This window comes from Anoplolepis gracilipes, chromosome 6 (assembly GCF_047496725.1).
Source record: "Anoplolepis gracilipes chromosome 6, ASM4749672v1, whole genome shotgun sequence".
Classification (NCBI taxonomy): Eukaryota; Metazoa; Arthropoda; class Insecta; order Hymenoptera; family Formicidae; genus Anoplolepis; species Anoplolepis gracilipes.
In genome coordinates this window covers 15,433,287-15,459,618 of record NC_132975.1, presented here as the reverse complement: position 1 = coordinate 15,459,618, position 26,332 = coordinate 15,433,287, and the positions used below count along the sequence as shown (strand labels likewise).

Genomic DNA, 26,332 nt, shown 5'->3' with positions numbered 1-26,332 from the left:
TGTACAAGCGGGAAATAATAGCCATCATATAACCTAAAAACTAAATATAATTATACATTGATATAATAGATATAATAATTATAATTCATTATAATTAATAGTAAATCTACGAGTCTACAATTCGAGTATGTGTAATGTATCGAGTGTGTTTTATCGTGTCTCGTGTATACGTATACGTATATCGTATTGGGTGTATGTGTGTGTGTGTGTGTGTGTGTGTGTGTGTGTGTGTGTGTGTGTGTGTGTCTGTCTGTCTGTATGTAATACTCGTGGACATGCGTGTAGACTTGTTTAAAGCGAATTTTATACAGAATTCATCGAGTGGCGTTTCGCTCGCAGTCAACGCGCAAAAATGAGTGGGATCTTTTTATATATGTATATATATATTCGCGCTCTCCTTTCATTCTCTCCAAATAGTGCATCATCGGCCGACAGGGCCGCCAAATTCGGATTTTGCAAGAGCACGGATCTTGCTCAATCTTATATATCTTATAATTAATCTTTTCTCTTACTATTGTAAAGTAAACATGCTAAACGAAATCGCTAAACGAGTTCGCTAATCAAATCGTACAAGTAATTCGTCATCACAATTATACAATGAGAGGCCAGAGGGCCATCTTAATCGAATTGAGCACCCCTGTCGAGCTTTGCACCTTCTCCTTCTCCCTTCTTTTCTCTCTTTTTCGTGCTGCTTCTCATTTTTATTTTCTTATTTCTTTCGATATTCGAAACCTCCCCCGCATCCGAAACCAGCATACTTCACCGAAACATTCACCAAAAAATTCATCGCTTTTTCCATCTCCCCCTTTCGCATTCCTAGTATCCATAATAAACGAAAAACGATTTCTCCAAAAGAAAGGGAAAGCACTCGACGAAGAGCCGGCCCTCGAGTTCCGTTTCTTTCGCCATTGCCAATTCTTTCTCTACGCGCATTTTTGGCCAAGGAGGAAGAAAAATCCGCAAAAATACAATGATTATTCGGATGCAAGCGACGCGCGCTAACGCGCTGATTCGATATTGGAGCGTGACTTGGGACACGAGCTTGCTTGCTTGCTTGCTTGCTTGTTTGCTTGCTTGCTTGTTCTTCCAGATGGACTTTGAATCATCGGCGGGACCGATATATAATCGATCCGTCTGAATCACAACAATTTAATTCAACAATATAATTTTATAGCTGACGCAAAACGGAGATAATTTTGTAACAACGATAAAGACAAGATACACTTGGAATCGGAATACATACATATAATATTCCTCGCTTTTCGAAAAATATAAAATTATTAAAGCTGTGGCTTTTATCAACGACAATCGGCTCTGTCATTTAATGGATTCATTTTTTATATTGCATCATTGGATCTAATAGAAACGAAAAAAGAAAAAAAAAATAAATAAATATTTAAGCGCGATTGATGTTGACACCAAGCTTTATCGCAACGATGTTTTTAACGCGAAATACGTCACGCTCCTTTCATTCGTTCAAGCACGTAGTCACGTCACTGATGACACCATTGCAATTTGAGTAATTACAACTCGGTGTGATTGCACGTTTTCTTGGAAAAAGAGCAAAGTTATAATATAGTAAAATAAGCAACGTTCATTTACTTTTATTCTTATTTTTTTTTTTCCTTTTTTAAACGTGTTATAAAATCGCAAAGTCGCGGATTTGGGCAGACTTTTTCTAAAATTATTCCATATAATATTTTATCACGAGCTTTTAAGATTTCCCTTCCCCCGCCTCTATCTCTCGTTCTTTTTCCTCATCTGTTCACACATACGCGCTTACCTTTCAATCTGACACATACGCACACGCACGCTTTCTCTCTTTCATAAACTTTCTCCTCCCTTCTCTCGCGAATCCTTCTCTCTCGCGGACCGAATTATACTTCTTTTTTTATGATTTATCTTGATTTTGTCTCGTTTTATTTAAAAAAATACTGAATTAGTAACCAAGCTAAAATCACAGACTTGCTGGTGCCTTATTCCAGCGGATTTGTACAAATTCCTCCTGAAGATTTATATTATACATATATATATATATATATATATATATGTAAATCCAAGATATATATATATATATATAAATATATATATATATATATATATATATGTATATATATATATACACATATATATGTATATAATTACAAGATATATATATGTATATAATTATGTATATATAATATATGCGCATATATATTTAGTAATTACAATTTGTATTCGCACGAAATAAATGCTCGCATTCTATCCTTTCATTCCTTCTATCTCTCTCTCTCTCTCTCTCTCTCTCTCTCTCTCTCTCTCTCTCTCTCTCTCTCTCTCTCTCTCTCTCTCTCTCTCTCATCGTTTTTTCGCTTCACCATCCTCTTCTTTCTCTCTTGCTCTTTCTCAGCATTTGTATTGATATTTATATATAGTTGTATATACGTGTTTGTATGGGAATAGATAAACAACAGTAGACATGGGACAATTCTCACAAACGAACGCGCCCTTTTCGATCTCCGCGATTGCGTTTTTTTTTTTTTTTTTTTTTTTTTTCCCCGAAACGGAAATCGAAAACAAAGGGAAAGGAACGTGTCTTGTCGGCGACATAATCGTCGAAGGACGACGCGGCGAGATCTCTCGCACTTTCTCTCCGGCCTCATCCCGCACTACTTTCGACAGATTATATGGGAGATCGTTGGTGCTCTTCTAGATAAATGATACGGATAAATGATCGGATCGATTGCTCTCCAATACGTAAAATTGGAAGGAAAACAATATTTCATCTTCTCTCTTACTGATCCATCTCTCGCCGACACCACGTATAGTAAAAAGCTCTGCGCCTTCTGCCTCTGACGTCATATGTAGCGGCTTGAAATAATGAAAGCTTTTTTTGAATCGATCGATTTGCCGTGAAGATGTTAATGAACGCGCGAATAATGTACACGTACGTATATAATAGGAGCAGCTTTCAATTACTTTGGCCTATAACATTTGACGTCAACGTCGAAGCGCTGAGGAATTTATTATAGACGAGGCGAGATTGACTCTTTTTTCAATTGTTCTTTCGCTATTTGCAAACGCGTCGAGCGATTTGAAACGAGTCGTCGTTCGATACTCGAAACGATATTTAAATTGCACCATCTGCTTTCGATGAATTCGACGTGTCGGTGAACGGATCACCGACATGTCTTTCATCTGCGATTAAACTTACTTTTGAATACGAGATACGTGTAAATACAAAGAGAGAAAAAAATACGCTATTTTATCAAAATATATCAATTTTGAACCCTGTTAAATTAAAGTGACGACTGACGACCCGATTAAAAGCGTAAAACGCATCCGTGAACAAAAATTCTCGCACGTGTTTAGGTTTACATAATACATATATGTATGTACCATTTACATACCGGTATGTATATAGTAAGCGCACACCGCTCGTGTTAGGTCGTTACATACGGAGATTGCTTATATTGTCTCTCTTTCTCTATTCTTAGTATAATCACAGACATGATTTCTATAATTGCTACGTACAGAGCCTTCCCTCATTCGACGCCGAACACGATAAGTTCTCTTCTCCCCCCGCCTCTTTCTGTCACTCCATTTTCTTCTTCCATTATCATCGTTCAATCTTTCGCACATACACATGCGCATACATTCGCGTATACACTCGTTTCTCTCTCTCTCTCTCTCTCTCTCTCTCTCTCTCTCTCTCTCTCTCTCTCTCTCTCTCTCTCTCTTCACGCGTAGACATTCTCATCTGCGTTCTCACGCACTCGGGAAAATTGAAAAATATTTACGTGTACCGAAATTTGTTATTATTGAATTTTAATTTAATGTATTTTATTACGTGGAGAATCTGTAGGAATTTACGTTGCATTTGCGACGTCGACAACAACGGATCTCATTCTCATTATTACGTATATATCGATTCGTCAAATAATGGTAATTGAACAAACGATGAACTCTCGATGCCGCGAGCACGAAGCAGACACGTGACTAATCGAGCGAACTCGATTATTGTTATTATTATTGTCGAAGCGCGCGAGCGAACGTATTGGATGAGCGCCCACACACGGATTCAATTATTCTCTCGTTCTGTCATTCTCTCTCTCTCTCAGAATCATTCCCAATCATTACCGAAACATCTACAATCGTACCTTCACACAAGCATTTCACTTACCGAGACCGACTCTCCATAGTAAAATATACGCCCGTGTGCCTTCCCGTGGATAAAATCACAGTAATTTTATACATCGTGTTTTCTCTTGCTTTCTTCCACATATCTCTCTCTCTCTCTCTCTCTCTCTCTCTCTCTTTTCACGCGAAAGATATACAATTCGTCAGTTGTGTACACGCCCGAGGACGATTTCGCTCGTCTCTTTCGTCCTCGCGCGTGTACATGTGCTCTATATAACGCTTATATATATATATATATATATATATATATATATACATATAAATTCGCGCGCCATCGTGAAATTTGTACGTGTGTATGCATGTATATATGTATTTATTATATGTGTGTAGACATTTAAAAAGTTTGACTTGAGATTTCTACCGTCAAAACTCACTGTCCAAAGTCGAAATATGCAAGGTTTTTACTATCGAGAGCAGAGCTCGAAAAAAATAAAATTTACAAATGCAAATCGGATTTGAATCCTTCGTTATCGCAATGTCACGTTTTTCGAGAGTTTTATACTTGACTTTTCCAGAAAATCAATACTATTCAACAGATTCCGATAAATCATTCACGCGAGTTAAAATGTCACGCGCCATAAATTTAATGTTTTTATTTTCATAGATTTTCATAGACATTTTTGAAAAAGTTACGTTAACGAAGGGTAAATTCGACGGCCGTTACAACAACAATGATCCACGCGAAATCGATCGCCGATTGTTGGATTAAAAATCATTCGGTGCGTATTTATTCTCGCGTAAATGTGTCCATGTGTGTGATTGTGTGGCTCGGTGATAATCTGCATCGACGCGACGGTGCGAGATTCGAGAAAAGTCTTTGGAGACGATCGACTCTCATTCCATTTCTTTCTCTTCTTTTGTCATTTTCAATTTGAAGATTGTACAAACCGATGCGAGAGAGAAGAATTAAATTGAATTAAATTGTAAATAGCTTTCGACGCAAACAACAAATGCTTCTTTTTTCCGTGCATTTGAAATGATTCAAATATATGAATTATTGGCGTAATTGCATAATGCAAGATGTCGCGGAAAAAAACGGTTGTCTCGTTGCTTTTGTTCTCGTTCGTCAAAAGTTATTTAGGATTCAATCGAAAATATATATATATATATATACATAAAGCGATCGATCGCTTCCCTCTCGCGTGCGTCCGCGTCGTAAAAAAATACCCGTCGCTCGGTGTGTACGAACCTTGATCCGAAATACGACGTGACAAAGTACGTGGAAGAAAGACGCATTCGGGAAGGATGCGAGAGACAGAGAGACAGATGGTGGATACGTATATGTGTTGGCGTGTACGTGTGTGCGTATGTGTATGTGTAAATGTAATGTGTGTAGAATACGGTTCCTTTACTCCCTCGAAAACGGAGGGTGATGAGGCTGGTCTTCGTTGTTCCTCCCTCGCGCGGTTGTTGTTGTTGTTGTTGTTGTTGTTGTTGTCGTCGTCGTCGTTGTCACGAGAGACACTCGGAGAATACGCGGATGAAGGAAATGCTGAGATCAATTAGACGGCTGCCGAGAGAGCTTCGAGCTCGCTCCGTTCTTCCTCGCTGCGACGGCCGCGCGTATTTTGATTCCGGTGGAAGAAGAAGAAGAAGAAGAAGAAGAAGAAGATGATCGCTGGCCGACTGATGGAGCGCGACCGATGACGATCCAAAAAGAATAGCGTCGGATCGAAGAGATTGTTTCTTCTCATTCCGTCGTTCCGTATCGTGCTCGGATAGGTCGTCGAAAAAATATACATTCCTCTACTTCGAGAAGACGCCTTTTTCTTCGGATAGCCTTCGCGCGCAAAGAGGAGACTCAGGGATGCGCGAGACTGGACTAGAGTCGTTCGAGTCGATCGACGCGCGTGGACGAGCTCGCGTTCCCGAAAGGATGGACTCTCCCCGTTAGCAGCAGGAACTCGCACAAAGGAGGGACTCGCACGGACGCGACGGGCCGTCGCTGGAGAATCGTTGAATCGCGGAGAGCTCCACCTCTCATGAGAAACGCGCGCGCGCGAGAGAGAGAGAGAGAGAGAGAAAAGGAAAAAGAAAAGGGACGACGAAGGGAGGATGGAGGACCTAAACCCTCGACGCTCTCGGCTCTCGGTGCACGGAAAAAGGAAAAGAGAAAGAGGAAAGAGGGAAAGAGAAATGGAGGGAAAATGAAGAAAAAGATCGCAAGAGAAGAACGCAGGCCAGGCAGGCAGGCAGGCAGGCAGACACGCACGCACGCACGCACGCACGCACGCACGCACGCACGCACGCACGCACGCACGTACGCACGCACGCAATTGGGGGAGTCCATAAAAGATGGAACGCGCGTGGACCTGCTCGGTCCGACGCGACACACACAGGATATCACATATCACGAGATGTACGTGCGCTTTTTATTACATTATTTCGAGAGCGTGGACGCGAGCGGCGGCAAGCCCGGCGATTCAGCTGGAGACGTACGCAGCGATCTGCTCGCTGAACTGCGGATGCTCCAATAATAGGGAGTCTTTGCAGCTCTCAAATTGCTGCTGCTGCTGTTGCTGCGCCAGCGGTGGCGGCTGCTGCGGCGGCGGCGGCGGCAGTGTCGGCGCTTGCTGATGTTGCTGCGATTGATGATGGTGTTGGTGTTGATGTTGATGTTGATGTTGATGTTGATGCTGTTGATGCTGATGTTGATGCTGTTGATGCTGATGTTGATGCTGCTGTTGGTGATGGTGCTGCTGGGATGAGATCTCTTCCGGATTCTCGGGCTCGGTTCGCTCGTACAGCACGCAGATGGAACCGTTCTCGCCGATTCTGTACGATACTTCCGACGGGTCGATCCACATGGTGAGCTCGCTCGGAAATAAGCTGTGCAGCACGGTCGGCAGCAAACCGACGTTTGCGCCAGCTTGAGCGATCACCGGGTCCATTTTACCGTTGATGCGTATGCAACGGTAACCGGAACCGCGATTTGGCCGATCCGGGAACCAGTGATCCCGGTAACGATGGCGCAGCACCTCCGTCAACGATGACTTGAACATTTCCAATTGCCGTTCCGACAGCTGACCCGCCTGCAGGCGCAGCAAGTGCACCAGAAAATCCGCCGCCGACACGATTTCCAGTCTCATGGTTGGTTACCCAGGGCGAGGACACGAGTCCGACGATATGATGAAATTGAAAAAATCAAACTCCTTAGACAGAGCGGTGGGATAATGGTGCGCGACGAAATCGGAGTCACGCCGATGACGCACTCCGTGCTGTTCGGGTTACACTCTGTGTTTCACTCTCTTCGAGTTCACCCAATCTCCCAAGATCAAAGCTCTCTTTCTCCACGTTGATTTTCGATTTATACACGTGCTCGCGCGATACAAAACGGATACAAGATACACGCGTGTCACGGGTCACGGCACGGCGACGAATAGTAGGCTCGACGGCGCTGATGCCGAAAGAATCGCACGATACCAGTTACGACAAAATGGCGTCGTGGCCACGTTGCTGCGTAGCACTCTACAGCGCTGGTCGTGCGTCGTCGACCCTCCAGCGCGGATGAGCTAACCGCCGGAGCGTCCCACGAGGATTCCCGTCGACGGCGATGCGACGACGATCCGGCGCACAGTTACAGGTGTACGTGAGGATCGATTTTACGTTACGGATGAGCGTATGCGCGTCCAAGAATCGTCTCTCTTATTGTTTGCACCGCTCCTGCTCCTGCTCCTGCTCCTGCTCCTGCTCCTGCTCCTGCTCCTGTCTTTCTCGCTACTCGCTCGCAAATTCCCTTTGTCGAATCGTTCGTTTCGCTCGTTTCGCTCGTTTCGCTCGTTTCGCTCGTTTCGCTCGAGAACCGCGCGCCCGTTACGCTCCGTTTCGTCAGATCGATTCGATTCGAATAATTTTCAAGACCGATCGAGGACCAAGCTCGATCGCGACGGGATACGCTTTGGATATATTTCTCTAATCCCACGATCGGATATCTCTTTGCGAACCTTCCACTCTCCCTCTTCCCGTCTCTTTTCTTCTCTTTTCTTCTCTTTTCTTCCTTGCTTATGACTCCCGGTCGACAAAACTTTCTCACGACTCACGACGCCTTCAACCGACAGCCGACAGCCGACAGCCGACAGCCGACAGCCGACAGCTCTTTCTTTCTTTCTTTCTTTCTCTATCTCCCCTTCTCTATCCGACTCGCGGAACTCCCGCACACATCAACTGTCGACGACTTTCTAATGGCAGCGCTGGCTACGACGGATGAGGAAGCCTCGTCTCTTTGTTCGGGCCACGTCGAATGGGGGGTTTGTATCGCGACGCCGACCAATCGAGCGTCCACGGCGCCCACCGCGACGCTTTGTCACGTGACCCGCCCGCTGCGCGCGGTCGCTGCGCGTCGTCGCCGCAGCTGCGTCCCGAATACGGACCGTCTGTATATGTCAGGGTTTCTCAACTCGAGCGTAAACACCGAACGATATCAAATATTGCATATTTATTTACCATGCGAATCCAAATCTCTCCCAACGCTTCGCCATGAGAACCTCCCCCCTCCCCCTCCCTCCTCCCAAATCTGTTATCTCGCTACATTTGTACATATAATTCGACTATATTGTACATGTGCGAAACGATCTGTATTGAACGCCGCTGTTGTCTATGCTCGCGCGAGCATAAAGTTAGGCTAGCATTTATAATATTCGTTGTTTAATTAAAGAGAGGCGCCTATACCTCAAGTACGGGAAATGTTGCAGAAATGTATCGCGTGTCCTTTCAACGATAACTCGTAGTTTGAAACATTTTATATATCATGATGCTATAAGCGTTTTGAATTCAAACAATATCGGAGAAGCGTTGAATCGATTAACTTTAAATGCAACAAGAGTCCAAGGTGTATCGTAAATTTATACATTTTTTCATCAACCTTACAGATAAAAACGTTTCATTTTTTTTTTTTTTTTTTTTTTTAATAGTTTAAATTTATAAATCTTATCTATCGATTGGCTAATTGTAAGATAGACAAAGAATATAGTTGTAGTTACTCGGTATTATATTATACAATACAAGTATCGTGCGATTCCATGTCTCGCGCAATTCTATGTAAAATTCCTACTACAGAGCAAAAAAAAAAAAAAAAAAAAAAGTTTGCTTTTTGTTTACTTTTACTTTATGAACGTGGAATCAAAATAAAGTTTCACATCCTACCGCGCGTTCCTAATTGCTCGCGTCAATACAAGTTGTGAGCACCACTGACCCCACAGGTTTTTAAGTATGAACACGAATGAGGGAACATAAGCGCGAGCAGAGAACCAACGCCGACTGCTAGAGAAAGCGCGTAGGTTACAATACCATACGTACAACTATATACGCGACTGGGTAGCACACCGCTGAAAACCGCTCCGTTCAACCCGAGATTTAGCTCGAAACTCGAACAACAACGACCGGAGAGAGAGAGAGAGAGAGAGAGAGAGAGAGAGAGAGAGAGAGAGAGAGAGAGAGAGAGAGAGAGAGAGAGAGAGAGAGAAAAAAAAAGTCCGACCCTGTTCCCGCCGAACCCTTTTTCCCTTTGACGTGCAAGTTTTGTGCCCCTTGTGCCACAATTGACAAAAGAGAGAAGAGGCAGAGATAAAGAGAGAGAAAAAGAGAGAGAGAGAGAGAGAGAGAGAGAGACGGGAAGAATTATTCATTCGCTTATTTTAATCCTTCGAACAATGTAATGATAAAGATTCGGAAAAAGGCGTTAAAAAGACATATTGGCGGATGTATTAAATAAAAAATAGAATAAAGAATCGAATATATAGCGGCACGAAACATTTTCGTCGTCGAACCACGAACCGTCCACCGGAAGGCGAGGCGGAATTCGACGCATCCTCCCTCGCGAAGGTATGAAAGCTGATTCTCGATTCGCCAACCGCGTCGCTATGTGGAGCATTTCATTCGTAATTCCGGGAGTTTGCCACTGCCAAGTTGGCAACCGAGTGCCGATCGATAAGCACGGATTACCGTGTGGCCGGCTTCGTTTCCCCTCTCCCCCTCCCTTTTTGCCCCCCCGCGCGCGCGCGTGAATTTTCCCTGCGCCCTCCGGGAAAATCTACGCCGGCGCGGGACGCGAGTTTTTCGCGATAAAAATCGCGCAGTCGCCGTTCGCGATAACTTGGTACCTTGAGCTGCGGCTCTTTATCAAAGAAATTCGAGATAAATTATGTTCTAAGCGCGCCTTAACTGCATCCAACTACCGAGAAGAGGCATCGCGCGCAAAGGAAATGCGCCAACGACGAACGAAAATATTACATCCGGCGACAAAGGATGCGGCTAAATGTCTCGTCCCTCCCGAAACTGCTTAATTTTGCAATCGACATTTGCAACATCGTAGTTTTTATCACTCCGTTTCCATAAAAACGCCGCTTGCGCGAGTTGTTATTTTGCGACGTGTCAAAAAAAAAAAAAAAAAAAAAAAAAAAAAAAATCGCTGAATTAGCGAGTCGCGATATCTTTTATGTTCGTCGTCTAAAGTTACATTACGTTTTGCCATTTTCCAACAGCTAGATTCATCGAGATCATTTCGGCGACACTATCCATATTACAAAGATCGACATTTAGATAAATATCCGCAATGTAATATCGCGAATGTGTAAGAAACGCATTGTTTGAAATTGTTCAATCTTGTAAGGTTCTTTCGGGCAGAAAGAACCGATTCGGCATTTGGCATAACACGATACGAAATACACGTCGTCCGCGTATTCCTCGAGCGCGAAGCGAAGTGAAGCGAAGTGAAGCGAAGCGAGGCGAGGAGAACGAAAGCGCCACAGCGAACGAAATATGCCGAACGTGCAGCAATTGGCCGAGAAGGGGTCGGGAGGGACCGGGCATGGAAGGGTGCCGTATATTCAAATTACGGGGTGACCCTTCTCGAAAACTTGACGAAGGGGAGGGGCTCGGAATTACCGACGGTGGTGGTGTAAGCCGACCGTCTCTCTCGCCGGGAAGGTTCTCCAAAATCAATAGGGCCGGTTCGGGGCCTGCCTCGCGCGTTCTGCGTTCTGCATTCTGCCCGCGTGTGGAGTTCTGCTTGAAAATCCGTGATCCCCGCGCAGAACTGCCATTCACCACGCGAAACTACCATTTTCTCGTGCTACGCTACGCGATGCGATGCGACTCGATGCCCGCCTCTGCCCCCCGGCCCCTGGCCCCTAGCCCCTAGAGCCCCTAGCCCCTAGCCCCTAGCCCCTGGTCCCTAGCTTCAGGTACCAAGGACCGCTCGGCAAAATCTCTCGCGAGAACGTGAGAAACTCTCGAGAAATCAGATGCGGATGCGACATTAATCGCGCGTGACTCACCGTTAGGGAGCCTAAAGTCGTAGAAAAAAAAAAGAATTTAATAAAAGAGAGAACGTATAGAACATGTAATTGCAATTCTAGGGAATCATACGATTAAGATATCGACTTGTAAAGGAAAAAATATCTGTGTATATATATATATATATATATATATATATATATATATATATATATCTTTGAGCGAGTCGAATCGCGATCTCACAGACTTGTTGTTCCTTCGAACCCTTCGAGTATTAATTCGTCGAATTCAGAGTACAAAGGACTCAAAGACTTATAAGAGTGATGACATAAGAGACATTTCAAACGCACCTATAGCGATCAAACAGGTTCGCGTTCGATTCAAAGAAGACGAGAGCAAATTTTCTCGCCGCGATCAGGCTTCATCTCGAGACGAACGATTCTTCTTTTTGTTTGTGTTTGGATTCCTACTCCTTTACTTTTTCAACGAGGGTTGTTCTCGTAAAAGCGATATACGTCATCCATCCGCCGCATCCGCGGCATCCACTTCACAAGAATATTGTGCGCTATATAATCGACCGGCGTGAGCGTCTAATTTGGAACTTTCTTCCCGGAATCGCTCCCTCCGAGGAACGAGAAATTAGTAGACGCCAGCTTTAGAGATCCTGAGAATATGTCGGCTGCAAAACAAGTCGAAACACGTGGCCAAACACATGTGTAGGAAATGTCAGTAATGACAAAAAAAAAAAAAAAAAAAAAAAAATCAATTGAGGCTAACTTTTATCACAAAATGTCTATCGACTTTTATATAGGGGGAAAGTAACGAATCTTTTTCAATCGATAATAACGTAAATTATTTCATGCACATTATCGTTTATCACGATTACTAAAATGTTGCCTCGCCTGCGCGTATTACAAGACAACACCGTCTCTAAGAGTTTCACGCCGTATCCTAGAAACTCTATCTGAAGCCGTGCATCAGGACCGCTCCTCCAAGCGGCACGAAACGAAGGCGGAGCGCGAACAGAGGCCAAAGATCGACGAGCCTGGAGGAAACGAGGATCTCGATTTCTCGACCGCGCTCGAGTAGTGTTCAAAGCATGGAAAAGATGGGCAAGTGCGGCCCGCGTATTTTAAGAATAAAGGTCTATGAATTTTCTCTTCAGTTGCGCATCACAAGAAAATATTTTAAATTAATATCATAAAATTATATAATATCTTCAAAATTGATTCTCTCGAGATGAAATTATTAATATCGAAAGATTCGGATACATATATTAATTCTAAGAATAATGATGATTTAAATATGCATACGCGACATCGATTTAGGTACACGTAAAGAGTGTTGGCGGACTTTTAAAATATTTGCTTTTTATTTTTATTCTTCCGCAAAAATAATATTGCAAAGCGTTTGAAATCATTTGAAAAAAAAGGGAAGAAAAAAAAAAAAAAAAAAAAAGTATCCCGACGAATAGAAACGGCAACTTGCTCGGTAATTTGCTAGCATCAGGGCCATCTAACTGTTTTGTAGAACCATCCTACTTTTCTTTCATGGCGGATCGCGAGGTGCTCAACCTCTGCCCGCACGCGATCAAAAAGTCAACGGATATCGAATTATCGATGGATGAAAGTCTCTCTTCTATATCTTTTTATGCTTGCATGACGCAGCACACGATTGCTTAATTTTAATCAAATAAGTATTAACAGCTACAGTCAGATAAAAAAAATTGTTTCACATTCTCACGAGATACGAGATGTATGTATATTACAAAATATCGTCTTGTAAACAATCTTCACCCCTCTCCTTGTTTTCTATTCGTCCATCAGTGCTTAAAATGTAAGAAACCTATGTAAACTTTTTTTCTTTAATTCATTATCAGACAGCTAAGCGCTCATAAAATCTCTACATTTTTCGCAAACTAAACAACTACATATCCGAGGCCAAAGAGGTCGAGAGAAGGCGAGATCTCGATCTCTCGACCGATCTCGAGCGGTCGAAAATGAAACCCCCGCCGTCGCCGTCATCGTCGCCGCCATCGTCACCGTCACCGTCACCACCGCCGCCGATCGAAGAAGCCTGAACAGCATCACGGTCGTCTAACTGTTCGGTGGAGTGGCCCCCCCCCCTCCCCCTTTCTCACTCTCTCTCTCTCTCTTTCTCTCCTTCTTTCCATCCCTGCCTTCCTCTTCCACTATCATTGCCCGAAGGAAACTCGTCGTTCTACTTTTTTTTTCGGTCTCCCTCCCCTACTCTGATCGCAAACGGTGCTCACTCACGTATCCACGGTGTAAAGTCTGAACGCCGTTATCGCAAATTTTGCAATAATAAATCGAACGGTTATTGGATCGTAAATCGAACTCACCTTCCTCCGGTTTCTAAAACAACCGATGCGCTTTTTTTGTCTTTTGTTTTTTTATTTTAATTTTTTTGCTCTTTTTGCGAATGGTGGCGGCCTTCAATCTACAAAACAGCGCTTGGAAAAACGATACTTGTACGCTTGAATCGTAAATCATTCTCGATCATGGTCGCAACGCTCAACGCGAATTCGACCTCTTGAACAATAAAAGTTTTATTGTGAAATTGAAAAAAAAAAAAAAAAAAAAAAAAAAAAAAAAATAGTGCGTTATACTACGTCGTGGGAAAATTTCGACCGAGATGAAATTTATCCGACAAGGTATTTATCTCCTTTTATAAGCATTTAACAAGAGCGACATTGACACTGACTGACATATAAATCCCAAAGTTGGTTCGCACGTCCGTTTTAACAATATAATATATCCATTCTGTAAAAAGCATTTAAAACATTGTATTATGAAAGCGTTTATTTTCATTTACAACATTTTATTTTCATATTTTTATTATATAGGAATAAAATACTTGAAATTTTTAAATAATAACATTTTTACAGAATGAGTATAATGAGTATAATCGAACGAAAGAATTAAGGCAATGGAATCATAATTCATACAATTGTAATTCTAAAAAAAAAAAAAAACATGCTTCAACGAATATATTGATTTTAAGCTATACAATGTTTCCGTTTAGATATCCCAATGTTACATAGGCGGTAAAATGAATCGTCCGTTCCTATTCAAATAGCGATCGAATGTACTATATAAGGTATAAGGTATAAGGTATAAGGTATCGATCGATAGAATCAGACAAAGTCGGTTATATCGTGAGGACTAATCGAGTGTCCCGCGCAATTGCACGCTTCGATACAAGAAGAGACTTTCTCTCGCTCGCTCGCGTACATTCGAATCGAAATAGCAGCGAATGGATTACCACGAGCGTGTGCTCTTTGAAAGTCGCTCGTTGTGTTTCGTTCGCGTACGACAGTGTTCGAGGATGATGACATCCACGCTGATTCTTCTTTCCACCGACGTGGAAAGTGACTTTGAGAAGAATTTCAAAGCGATAAATGACCATTTCATCTCGAAAAATTATCGTGAAATGTGTCTCTTTTTTAATCATATTTTTTTTACAAAAGTGAAAAATCCATCATCCCTACTCTAATTGCCCTGCAACCTTTTCCAAAGGTTTCAATAAATCTCGAGAGATGCCATTTTCTCGTCTCAAATTATCTTTTATAATATTTAATTGCATCTCTTTCAGCACACGTGCACCGAGAAGATATCTCCGAGAAACTGGAAAGAAGAAAAATGCAACGGCGTAGAAAATGCTCACCTTGCGTCAAATATCTCTCTCACGTGGAAAAAAAAAAAAAATTAATTTCTGTCTGCAAAATTTTCAAGAACATGTCCAATTAAAAGAGACGAGGGAGCATGGGAAGACGCACTAGTTTCTTGAACCGAGGAAGCGGATAAAAAGCTATCGTCGCGCCATGAGAGAACGATGCTCCGTTATCAGGCTGAATATAACGGTGATAATAATCCGTTCTTAGTCGTTTATTAAACATATCGAGTAATATCATAATGTGACGCGGCGCATGAGAACGTGTACAGATCGAGATATTCAACAAAGTGGCAGAAATCTACTTTCCAATTATCGTTTCGTATAAATCGTACGATTTTATCAAATACTTGTATTCTCTGGAGAAAATATAAATTCTTATTTTGAAGAATTCTTTCAGAGAATATGATAAATCTCTTGTCTCTCTCTCTCTCTCTCTCTCTCTCTCTCTCTCTCTCTCTGCTTTCTCTTCTTCCTTTCTTCCTTTCTTCCTTCATAACTGTACAATAGTTATGGCATTTCTAGTTGCAAAGACTGTACGTAAAAATTGCAAGTAATAAATTACAAGTCAACGTACGAGTCGTACGCAAATTATCCTTTATCCGAGCGGTACATAATAAGGTACATAATAATCCGCGAAAGCAACGATACGCCGCGCCGTTGCTATTTAAAGTAATAAGCGGGTAGGGTCAACGCGAAGATCATCAACTCGTACGAAAACTCTTGAGGCTACCAGGAGGGAGACAAATCATCGCTGTCATCGGGACGCGCTGGCGTGCGTTGCCGTTATATTGCTTTAGCCTTGGCTCGTATTCGTTAGAGGCAAGCTTTACGAAGGCGGAGGATTTAATATTCCTTTTTAACACGTCCGAGAAATCATTGAGCGTGCCATCAATCGCGAAAGAGATTCATTCTTTCTTTTGGTCGTCAACATTAATGCGCGATCGCTACGTGAGATGAATGAAAATTCAAGCTACATTTAACGCGAAGGAATGGGGCAAATATAGAACATACGAGTTGAATAAAATTACCTTCTTTTAATAAATATAGAATTATATTTCAAGTAAATCCACAACACGTGTTGATAATATATCGTAACAATTCCCGGATATGGTTTGCGATATAAATATACCGCAAAGTGGCAAGTCGATTGCGGGGGGAACTTTTGTTACGCGACAGAACCGTGTTGCAAAGATAGAAACGAGGCGAGTCCACTTATGCCTGCGACTTTGTTGCAAAGTATCGGCGCATCTACGTAAAAATTTTATTTCGCGAAATATATAGGCATAATAATAGAAAATAAACATCAACGTCAACTTTTGCTGCTAGCTCGATGGCCTTCAAAATTTTCACGATTCAAATCGATACAATCGGTAATTCTCTCAAAAAGATTTGAATCGGGGAAAAATAATGAATCCAACTTTGTAAGAAACTTTTTATTCGATATATAGCTATACGTGGGGTTTTCTTCACTTGTATAATAATTTACTTAAATAGAAAAAATATTTTTGCACAGTTTACAATCGAAAATGACGTTCATTGTAATATGTCACGTACACAAAACATAATGTTTAATTGTTAATTTAAATATAATAATATTATACGCATATAGCTCAAAGATGAGATAAAAATAAAACAATTCATTTTATCTTGTAGACTTTAATATTTTATAAGCCTATCTTAATTGAATTTTGTCCCGCGTTCGATATGATTTTCCGAGATATCTAATTTGACACATCGTTAAATAATTATAGAGAGATACAATTTCGCGTTGCATTATTATGCATGGTTATATTTTAGGCCAACCGCGATATGAAATCCCGTACCATGAGTGGATCGCGCGCGCGCGCGCGCGCGCAATGACGTTCGATTAGCATTTCGAGGATTTGATTATGTCATTCGCCGAGATTGGCTGCAACGAGCTCTCGTTCGGGGCAATCAATTTTTATTATTAATAATTTACACCCTACGTAAGCCCGTGACCTATTGCGAACCCTTCCCGCAAACGCCTCATTTGCGTCACGTGTCTATTTTATGGCGGCCTGCCTGTCGCTGTCGCGCCTGTCGCAGAATCAATCCCGCCGAGAATTTATTTTTAAACAAAATGCTCAAACACGACCACGACCACGACCACGACGTCCGCCTATTGACGCGCGAGAGAAACGACTGATGCCCCGTCAATTTCTTGTGTTTGCAGGTTACTTGTAAACAAAGTAACCTGCCAACGCGCGTCAGTCAACAAGAAGGTTTGCGACTCGACGCAATCTTACGCCATAATAGTCTGTGGTATTTATCGACAAATAGACAGTTGCCGGCGTGAAAAAAATTCAGTTTTTACAATATACGATGACGATCATGATATACTCCAACTTTTCAATGTTATCGGTCATCATTTCTCGACATAATAATTTATATTTTATGTTTCTCAGGGACTTTAATTCGCACGAAAATTAACTGGTATCATTCATTAGCCGAGGTAACGAGGGAAAGGAAAACGGAGGAGAGACAGGAGAAAAACAGCGCGCATGATTGCGCTGATTGTGAGTGCATCGCGGATCGCGGATCGCGGATCGCGGCGGTCGACGAACTTGGAGCAAAAGGTTCCGCGAGTCGAACGCGTTTTACCGCTTTTCCCACGGCCCCTATTCCTTCACCGCTTGTAATATTTCAATCGCGCCGCAATGGCGGAAGGAGACCCAAGTGGTTTTGCGAAACTCGGCGAGAACCTCGGTGGACGATGCGCGATGCGCGATGCGGTCGATCGGTCGAGGCTGGACATATGGAACGACAAGCGGGTCGAGAGCGAAATTATTCATCCACCGTTTGTCGATGGACAACAAGGGATATAATCAGGACCAAATGGTGCTTTACTTGAAAGAAAAATCAAACTATTACGTTTCCCCAAATTTAATTACACGTCCATAAAACGATTCGGAATTCTTTCGGCAACATTTTTTTTTTCCACAGATGCACATAAATTGTTGAATTAATTGGAAAGAGCGCGAAAAAAGAATGAGAGAAATATATGTACGCGGACAAAAAATGCGTCGTCGCCTCGAGCGATGAGGTGAGGAGACTCGTTCATATAGAAACGTTTTTCTCCGTCTGATTTTTCTCGAACTAGCTGTGAGAGGAGCAAAGAGAGAAAAAATGAGAATTGGATGCCGCCGAGTATTCGGGATAGAAAATTCGTCGGGTTGCCGACAATTTCGTGCTGGGCTGCCTCGTCTCGCCGCGGGCAGTCTGTCTTTTTAGGGCCCCTGCCACACACGCTAGGTTTCTTTCCTACAATTTCAGAGGGAAATTTTGATGCGTAAGCTCAAAGGTATAAATAGAGGGACGCCTGCATTGATACTCGACGCTTTCGCGCTGATACTTTACACAGTCAACGTCGCGACATTTTGTTAAAGATATAGGTACGCGATATCTCTATAACCGAAATCGTTGGGTGAAAAACGTGGCATTTGCTTATTCGCCATCTCGTATCGATATTTCTACATGTTTGTACGACCGAAAAATAAATTGGATACAGCTGTGGAGATCGCGTTAATCTGGACACGTTATCTCGGCGCGTTATGATGTATCATTCGCGCGCAACGCTATCAGGACAGTTAACTTATAAGGTTGTTTGTGTTGCGAGAGCGCGCGGCTTTAACGGCGCGTATTGAACGTCGCGACAAAAAAAATTGCATCGTCTATTTGCGGCAAAAAGACGATGGCGATGGCGATGGCGATGGCGATGGCGATGGCGATGGCGATGGCGATGGCGACGTCGCGTTGTTGCGCCATTGCCTCGGTTTCGACCTGCGTTTTTTCAGCGAGAAAATCTCTCCTTCTAGGCCTTCTCGCCTATTCCCCACCTTTTCCGACAATATCGATGCTGCGACGCAGCGACGCAGCGACGCAGCGACGCAGCAACGTGATCGTGTGTGCCGCGTGTAACTGTCGCACGTGGCAAACGCATACAAACGTGGCGATAATAATTCCGCGGTATTATTTATATATCGCGCGTATTATTATACAGAGTTGTATATCGGCAAAATGATTTGCAACGTAACGGTTATCGAGAGAGAGAGAGAGAGAGGGTTTCTCGAGCTGTTATTTACAGCTCTCGTTTTCCATTCAATTTGGCGACATAATTACGTAACGATACTTTTGTAACGTAGCAATTATTATTCAATTTCAATGAAATCCTTCCCCGTGTCATTATTTGCACTCTTTGTGCGTAATATCAAACGTTTCATATAAAAATGTATAATCTTTCTCTCACGTACGCACATTGTTACTTAAATTATTACATTTTATTACGTTGTAAACTATGTAAAGCGTTAATCTTTAAATAATGATAAGGGATCTCTCTCGATTGCTTAACCACATAAAAAAGATGGAGTATTTTTTTTAAGTCTTTGTATAAAATGTAAAAAGAAAGAGATTAAGAATTTCATAATTATTATTCAAATTATTATTTAAATACTTATAATTATAGGTTTTTTTATGCGGTAGTTTTGAGTAAATAAAATTTCCTAAAATTTACTTCCGCGATTATTTCGAAAATAAAAAATCTAAAGAAAAAAAAAATTATATAAGAATTAACATAAAAAAAAGCTCACCCGTAGCAATGCTGCATCGTAGCCAAGGACGAATGGTCCACCAGACTATCCTGTAAACAACATTTTTTTTCTTTTACTTGACTAATTCGCAAATTCGTTTCACTTACTTAAATAAAGTGTACGTGAGAACAATATATCTTATGAAATTACGACGCAAATCTAAAGTATTCATGTTATCAGAATTGGATATTCATGAATGGGTATATTAATACAGTTTCATGATTGATAGCCGTGTTTGATTTCGCTAATGATTATGTCGGCAAGCGTTATATTTTCAGTCGTGGAAAAAAACTCGATAATCGCGACCCGACGTACATATACATATACCATACGCAACTACGCAGTCAACATAGAACAGAAGAAATCAATCGACAAGAATTCGCGCCGTTTATGGCTACAAGGCGCTAAAGAACGAACGAAGGACGGCTACTATTTAAATTTTGACCTGTCCGTAAATCTTTGGCAATCTTTCGACTTTGATAATTTGTGTTTGCATTTCGAATAACGCCGATTCAAAACGATTGAAAGTCACATCTGATTTTTTTTTTTTTTTTAAATGGTCAGTTTGATTAAATCGGGCAAGCATAATTATCAATGCTTCGTAATCAAAACGTGAGATGGACATATATATCTCTAGAATTATTATCTTTACAAACATATAAACACGCGCATTTTCTACATTGATATAATGTAAACGTGTTTGCGAAATCGAAACGAAATCATTTCGTCGTTTCCATGATTTTTGTACGTATTATTATTTACGTAGATTTGCGATTACATCAGAATCTTTTACCTTTCTTTTCACTGTTATCGCGCCATCGTCGTCGTCGTCGTCGTTGTCGTCGCGAGAACTCATGCATTTTAACGACAATTTTGAAATTGTAATCCGTGCCCGTTCGATCGTCGAAAAAAAAAAAAAAAAAAAAAAAAACCGATCGGTTTCACTGCATAATTTCACGGTTCGCACTTTTCCCCAGAGATGCACGGTGATGAAAACTATGTCGACCGTACTATATATTTTCACGGTAAAACAAAATTTCTAAAAACAGCTGGCTATTATATCAATCTTATATGGTTGTTCTTCACATTTATACATTTTTTGATTAATTTTAAATATTTATAGTTTTCAGTGCCTTTATAGTTATGTATAGTATTTTTTCATGTCGTAGTTGGACGCACACTGGGTTCACACAACACTCATCTTTGTGTGTCTTGGTAATTCTAATTAGAAACAGTGCGTATATATTGTAATATACTTATATAATTTAATTACAAAGCGGAATCGAGGAAAGCAACGAAAATAGCAAAAGCGGAGAAAAACTGAAAGACATAATTAACGGTTTTGATCGACTAGAATATTATATAATTAACGGACAATAATTAAATATCCCGTTGTTATCTTTATTATTATCGTTATTGTCGCAAACTCGTTTGCGATGCTTTTAATTTGCGTTGCGTAAATGTTACGTCGCACCACGTGGCGTGGGGCGATAATTATGAGTCATTGTAAAAAAAAAAAAAAAAAAAAATAAAAAAATTCCTTTGATTATCCAAATATTTTAACGTCGCAAAATATTGCAACGTGGCAAATAAACAAATTGGCTATTCAGACGGATGATAAAAGGGTCAAATATATAATTTTATGTGTCGGAAGAAAGACTATATTTTTTCAAGCAGCATTGTAACACTATATATAACGCATACATATTACATATACGTAATATGTCGATCGATCGCGCGAATATAATATCAGACGCGTGTCTATAACTCGGACTATATAGTCATCCCGACGAAATTATAAATAGTCGGCCCCGATTCAATACGTTTATCGGCGGTTTTAGCGATTTTATTGCGTCGCTCCGTAAAATCGTCGAGACATAATTAACGCATACCGTAACGTGACAAGTAACAAATTTCTAATTGGACGACATTCGAATAAGATGTCGTGATTTTTCTTTCTCCATCTTGCTATGAATTATTTTCTGTCCAATATGTACATCTATGTACGTAGATATATTACGTCAAAAAACGGTCACGATTTAAACGACTTTAAACGATGCGAGAAACGCATCTCTCCAACGGACCTCTTTTCGCAATCATAATTTTTCTCTCGGCTCTCATAATTAAAAGCATACGTTGGAGCTATACTATGTAATGTTCTCGCTGCTCCTCTTCTTTTAGCAAAATACACCGTTAGTTTTGTTTAATTATGACTTGTGACCGTTCCTTACGGTTAATGGCGTAAGTGGAACAAAAGACCAAAACCATTCCACGGGGAAACGGCGCTATAAATGCAATTTGGCCAACGGTTTAATCCATTAACGGATATATCGCAGCAGAAACTCAACTCAATCATGGTTACGTTATAGCGCAAATGATGTCGGAGAGTGGTGAATGTCAGATTCGTGACGTTCACGCAGAGGAGATTTTGCATCATTTCCGGCTAAGGAAGCGTAAGTAAGGTAGAACGAATCCGCTACCTTACTAGTATAGTATCTAATTAAAAAAAAAAAAAAAAAAAAAAAAAAAAAAAAATGCAGGATTCGCGCAAGACCGGAATAAAATGATCGCAGCTTTATATATTATTATTGCAAATTATCGCGCAGTTGCTTTTGTCTCGGTCGGTCCATCGTACAGCGAACTATACCTAACCGCGTGTATAACCGCGGCTGTAAACTCCACCGCTCTTTGTAATCTGCGTGGCGCGTAATTCACGCAGATTGCAGGCCTGGGAGTGATGACAGAGGCTCTAATGTCGCTGCACGACGAATATGGTTCTCGCATTAATGCATTCGTTCGTGTGATCGCACTTACTCTCCATTCCTCGCCAAAGAAATTGTATTCCCCGACCGAGAAATGGCAATCTATACATATATATATATATATATATATAGGTATACATATGTTGGTTTTATCCTGCCGACTTTCTCGACCGTTTCGACCCAATGTCGGCGCAATGTATATATGTATCGTATTCCTCTTCTCGAATAGCGCGAATTTTCCTCGTACGGGATGAGCGTCGCGCATTCAATAATTCAGACACGTGAGACATTTGTAGTCACCGCGGACGGAAATACTGTCTGGATTGATATCGACGTCAATGTGTAGGTAGAGTATACCCTTCGTGAGACGATAGAGCAAAGATCCGAATGCTGTGTCAGCTTCATTCACGAAGAATGCAGCATGTACAGAGTGAGACAGACCTGTTACATTATTACTTTACTTTTTTTTTTTTTTTTTTGTAAATTTGCTCTTGTTTTATTTATATATCCGCTTATATATCGTTATGTAATAAATCAAATTCGCCAATTTAACAAACTTTATTTTTCTTTCTATTTTACATGTTTATTTGCTTTCTTTCGTCTCTACATGTGAGAAAAAGTGAAAAGGAGACATAGGTACATTTAAAGGTAATACATGCACGCTTCTTGCCTTTCCGTTTCACTCACGTGCGTTTTACACGATTTCAACAAGCTCTTAGCTTCCCTCATTAACATGTACGACGTGTCTCTTGGCTGTGGCGCATCTACGTCGGTCGATTAACGAGCGACAAAGGCAAGCTGTGAATACGAGTCGCGAGGAAACACCCTGTATAAGTTTATATCCTACGTCGGAGTATAAATAGACGCTTATGACGTAGCCCAAGAGTCGAGATCCACGAGGTCTGCCCCCTCGACGAAAACAACATGGCAAGCCGAGACGAGATACGAGGAACGTGTAACACAACTATACTCGCTATACCTCCTGTTTTGTGTGTGTGTGTGTGTGTATGTATGTGTGTGCGTCCGAAGATGCGACAGTGTGTTGTGCGCGTGACGCTCGAGAAATACGCGTTTCTGGCATACGGTGGAAAAAAAAAAAAAAAATAATCAAGAGGAAAACAATCGATTCGGAAATCTGAAAACACGCGATAACAAAGATAATAAGAATTGTCGATAAAGGCGATTATCGCGAATTGATTCAAGTGACACGCAGCACGCAGCGCGACGTGTCGTTTTATATATATTTTCGCATACGCATCCCTGCATAGAAAGTTTGGTGGTTTTCATAATTTACAAACTTTGCGCAAATGTTTATACTCGTGTTTAGCGAGACTACCGTTAATCGAGAAAGAGCTTATGCTCTTATAAGCAAGACCTCTCCTCTTCACCCCGTTTCGTCTTCGAGCCTACGTAAACGGAAGAAACTCTTATCGAACGTTATCTCCATTTTCTTTACACGAGTAGAGATCAAACGAATCTCTCCTTCGCATTTTCATCGCGCAATAAAGCGCAAATGAATTTTGTTATCAAAGAAAACACGCGAGAGAACGCCAATTCTTTATCGCCGTGTTTGTTTGACGCAAATACTCTGACGACCACGTCGCGTGATAGCAATAATATTTGATCGTCGAATTAAAGGTTTGGTTGTTCGAGTCAAACAGCGAAGAAAAAACAACATTTTCTTCTCGCACTGCACTAGCAAAGACACATTTCTCTCACGAAACAGAGCTCTCTAGCGTAGAGAATAAAGAGGTTTAACCCATACCGGAATCGAATAACTTTACATTTGCTCTTTGTATACTTTTTCTCTCTCTCTCGCTCTCTCTCTCTGTCTATCGACTCTTAGTGGAAAACCAACAATAAGTATTCTCACCACGCCTTTATGCCTTTTGAGGCTCTCAACGATGCCGTTATTACTTTATTAAAACAAAAAAAAAAAAAAAAAAAAAAAAAAAAAAAAAACGTTTAGTGAGACAAGTTGCGAAAGTAACGCAGCACGTTTATCCGCGATAAATGATTGTTTAGCGGAATTTGTTGCAATCCTCGCTCGCCGCTGACCATTTGTCTTTTGATAGGCGCTATACAAGCATTTACCGCAGCGTACACACGATGGTTGCAAGAATAAAAACACATTCGCGATGTGCGGTGCGGCGAGACGTGTAACGCCGAGATGGGTTTAAATCTACTTGGACGATCATTAGCGTCAAAGCTGACCGTAACTCGCTCTTGACGATATTTCTCTCTCTCTCTTTCTTTCTTCTTGCCTCCCTTCGTCGAGAGAAATGCGAAAAAGAACGATCGCTTTCGACTCGACGGAAAATTCATAACGGAAAGCCGGCAATTAACTCCTTCGTACCGTGAAAATTCCACTTAATTCAACGCAACATGAATTAAACTTCCATATTAGCACGCGTAACGCGAATTAAAACCACATTCTGTGTTAATTATTATTTCATTTTAAAGTCATGTAGGATATGCATTTCGTTATAATGGGTGGTCTTACAAACAAACAAAAAATTAATTAAGAGAGAATTTAATAAATAACGTGATGATTAATTATCAAGTTTTTCCTATAAATTATTAAAGTGTGTTTAAAGTTTTCGTGTATAATACGAAAAATACACGCATTTAATAATATATTAAATTGTAATTTCATATCGAAAAAATATTTTTATTCTTTTTTTTTTTCAAATTTAATCGTACGACAATATAATTCGCATTAGTATTCGATATGAAAACATCTCGCCGACCAAAGAGGCGGACAATGGAAAGAAGCCGAAATGGGAGGAATATGTGAGAGGGATACAAGAAAAGGGAGGATTATATGCACGCGAAAGAAGCGAGATGAATTCCCCAGAAGCGATGGAGAATGCTGACGCCCTTAATCAAATTCGCCGTTCCAATAACGAAGCTATCGGCCAGGATGCGGGAGTCTGGAAGAAGAGGAGGTGAAGGAGGTGAAGGAGGTGAAGTATCTGAAGAGGATTTCACTTCCGACTAGCCGGCACGATGGATCGACGGCGTTTCGAATCTCGACAAGTAAAGTTGGGACGGTGGTGGCAGGAGAATTTGAGAAACATCCATTTCCCGACTCGTGTCGTCGACTCCTTGCAACGTTTGCATTTCCAATTTCCTGCCTTCGCGCGTTACCCTGGTCACAGCTAATGGGAACAAATCAACGAGAGAGAGCACGGGAGAGAGAGAGAGAGAGAGAGAGATAAATAAAAATTACATTTGGCAAACTAAAAAATTAGTATCACGTGAAAAAGCACGAGTTTTGTTTAACGGAAATGACGAAAGCACGAAAAGAGTGGGAGAAAAAGGCGAAAAAAAAAAAAGAAAAAGAAAAAGTTTCCTTCTCGTTGAGAACCTCAACGTCGAAGGAATTCTCTACCACACCCTGAAAAAGGTTGGATGCTGCGTTCCGAGGGTGAACAAAGAAAAGGGCATAGGAAGGCTGAGTGGTAAGCAACATGAGAGAAGCTTTGCGTAAGACCGATCACGTGGCGCTTGCACCCTCGACAAACAGCTGTCGGAGGAGGTCGGAGGTGGTTAAACCTGCGCGAAACGAAAACGTGATAGATAGTGCTCTTTCTATTACCAGATTCAGCAAAGTGCATCCGGTGCAAAGACCAAGGAAATTGTACGCTACATTCGAAGAAAACGACTGGTAATTTTCGAGAAATCAGTCAGGATCTTCGAGCGTATCTTTGTTGCTTCATCGACTCATTTTCGCGGTCTTTCTTTTTTTTTTTTTTTCTTTCTTTCTTCGCCTTCAGACACGCTCTCTCGCGTATACTTAACAAACAAAGGCTTAATTTCGAGGCAGCGTTTAACTTAATTAAAAAGCGAAAT

At 41.4% G+C, this 26,332-nt stretch overlaps 2 protein-coding genes across 2 annotated transcripts in view; both read right to left on the bottom strand.

Moving 5' to 3' along the window:
• Ipk1 (Inositol phosphate kinase 1) overlaps nt 1–26,332 on the bottom strand; it is an 82,517-nt gene that overhangs the window by 31,025 nt on the left and 25,160 nt on the right. Inside the window, exon 2 of the mRNA XM_072894748.1 lies at nt 19,716–19,765. The gene's annotated coding sequence lies outside the window, so the exon portion shown is untranslated. The remainder of the gene's footprint in view (nt 1–19,715; nt 19,766–26,332) is intronic.
• Nucleotides 699–8,621, bottom strand: LOC140667075 (protein BTG2). The gene has a single exon (XM_072894755.1). It carries the CDS (start codon nt 7,266–7,268, stop codon nt 6,603–6,605), a length of 666 nt encoding a protein of 221 aa, XP_072750856.1. The 5' UTR covers nt 7,269–8,621; the 3' UTR covers nt 699–6,602.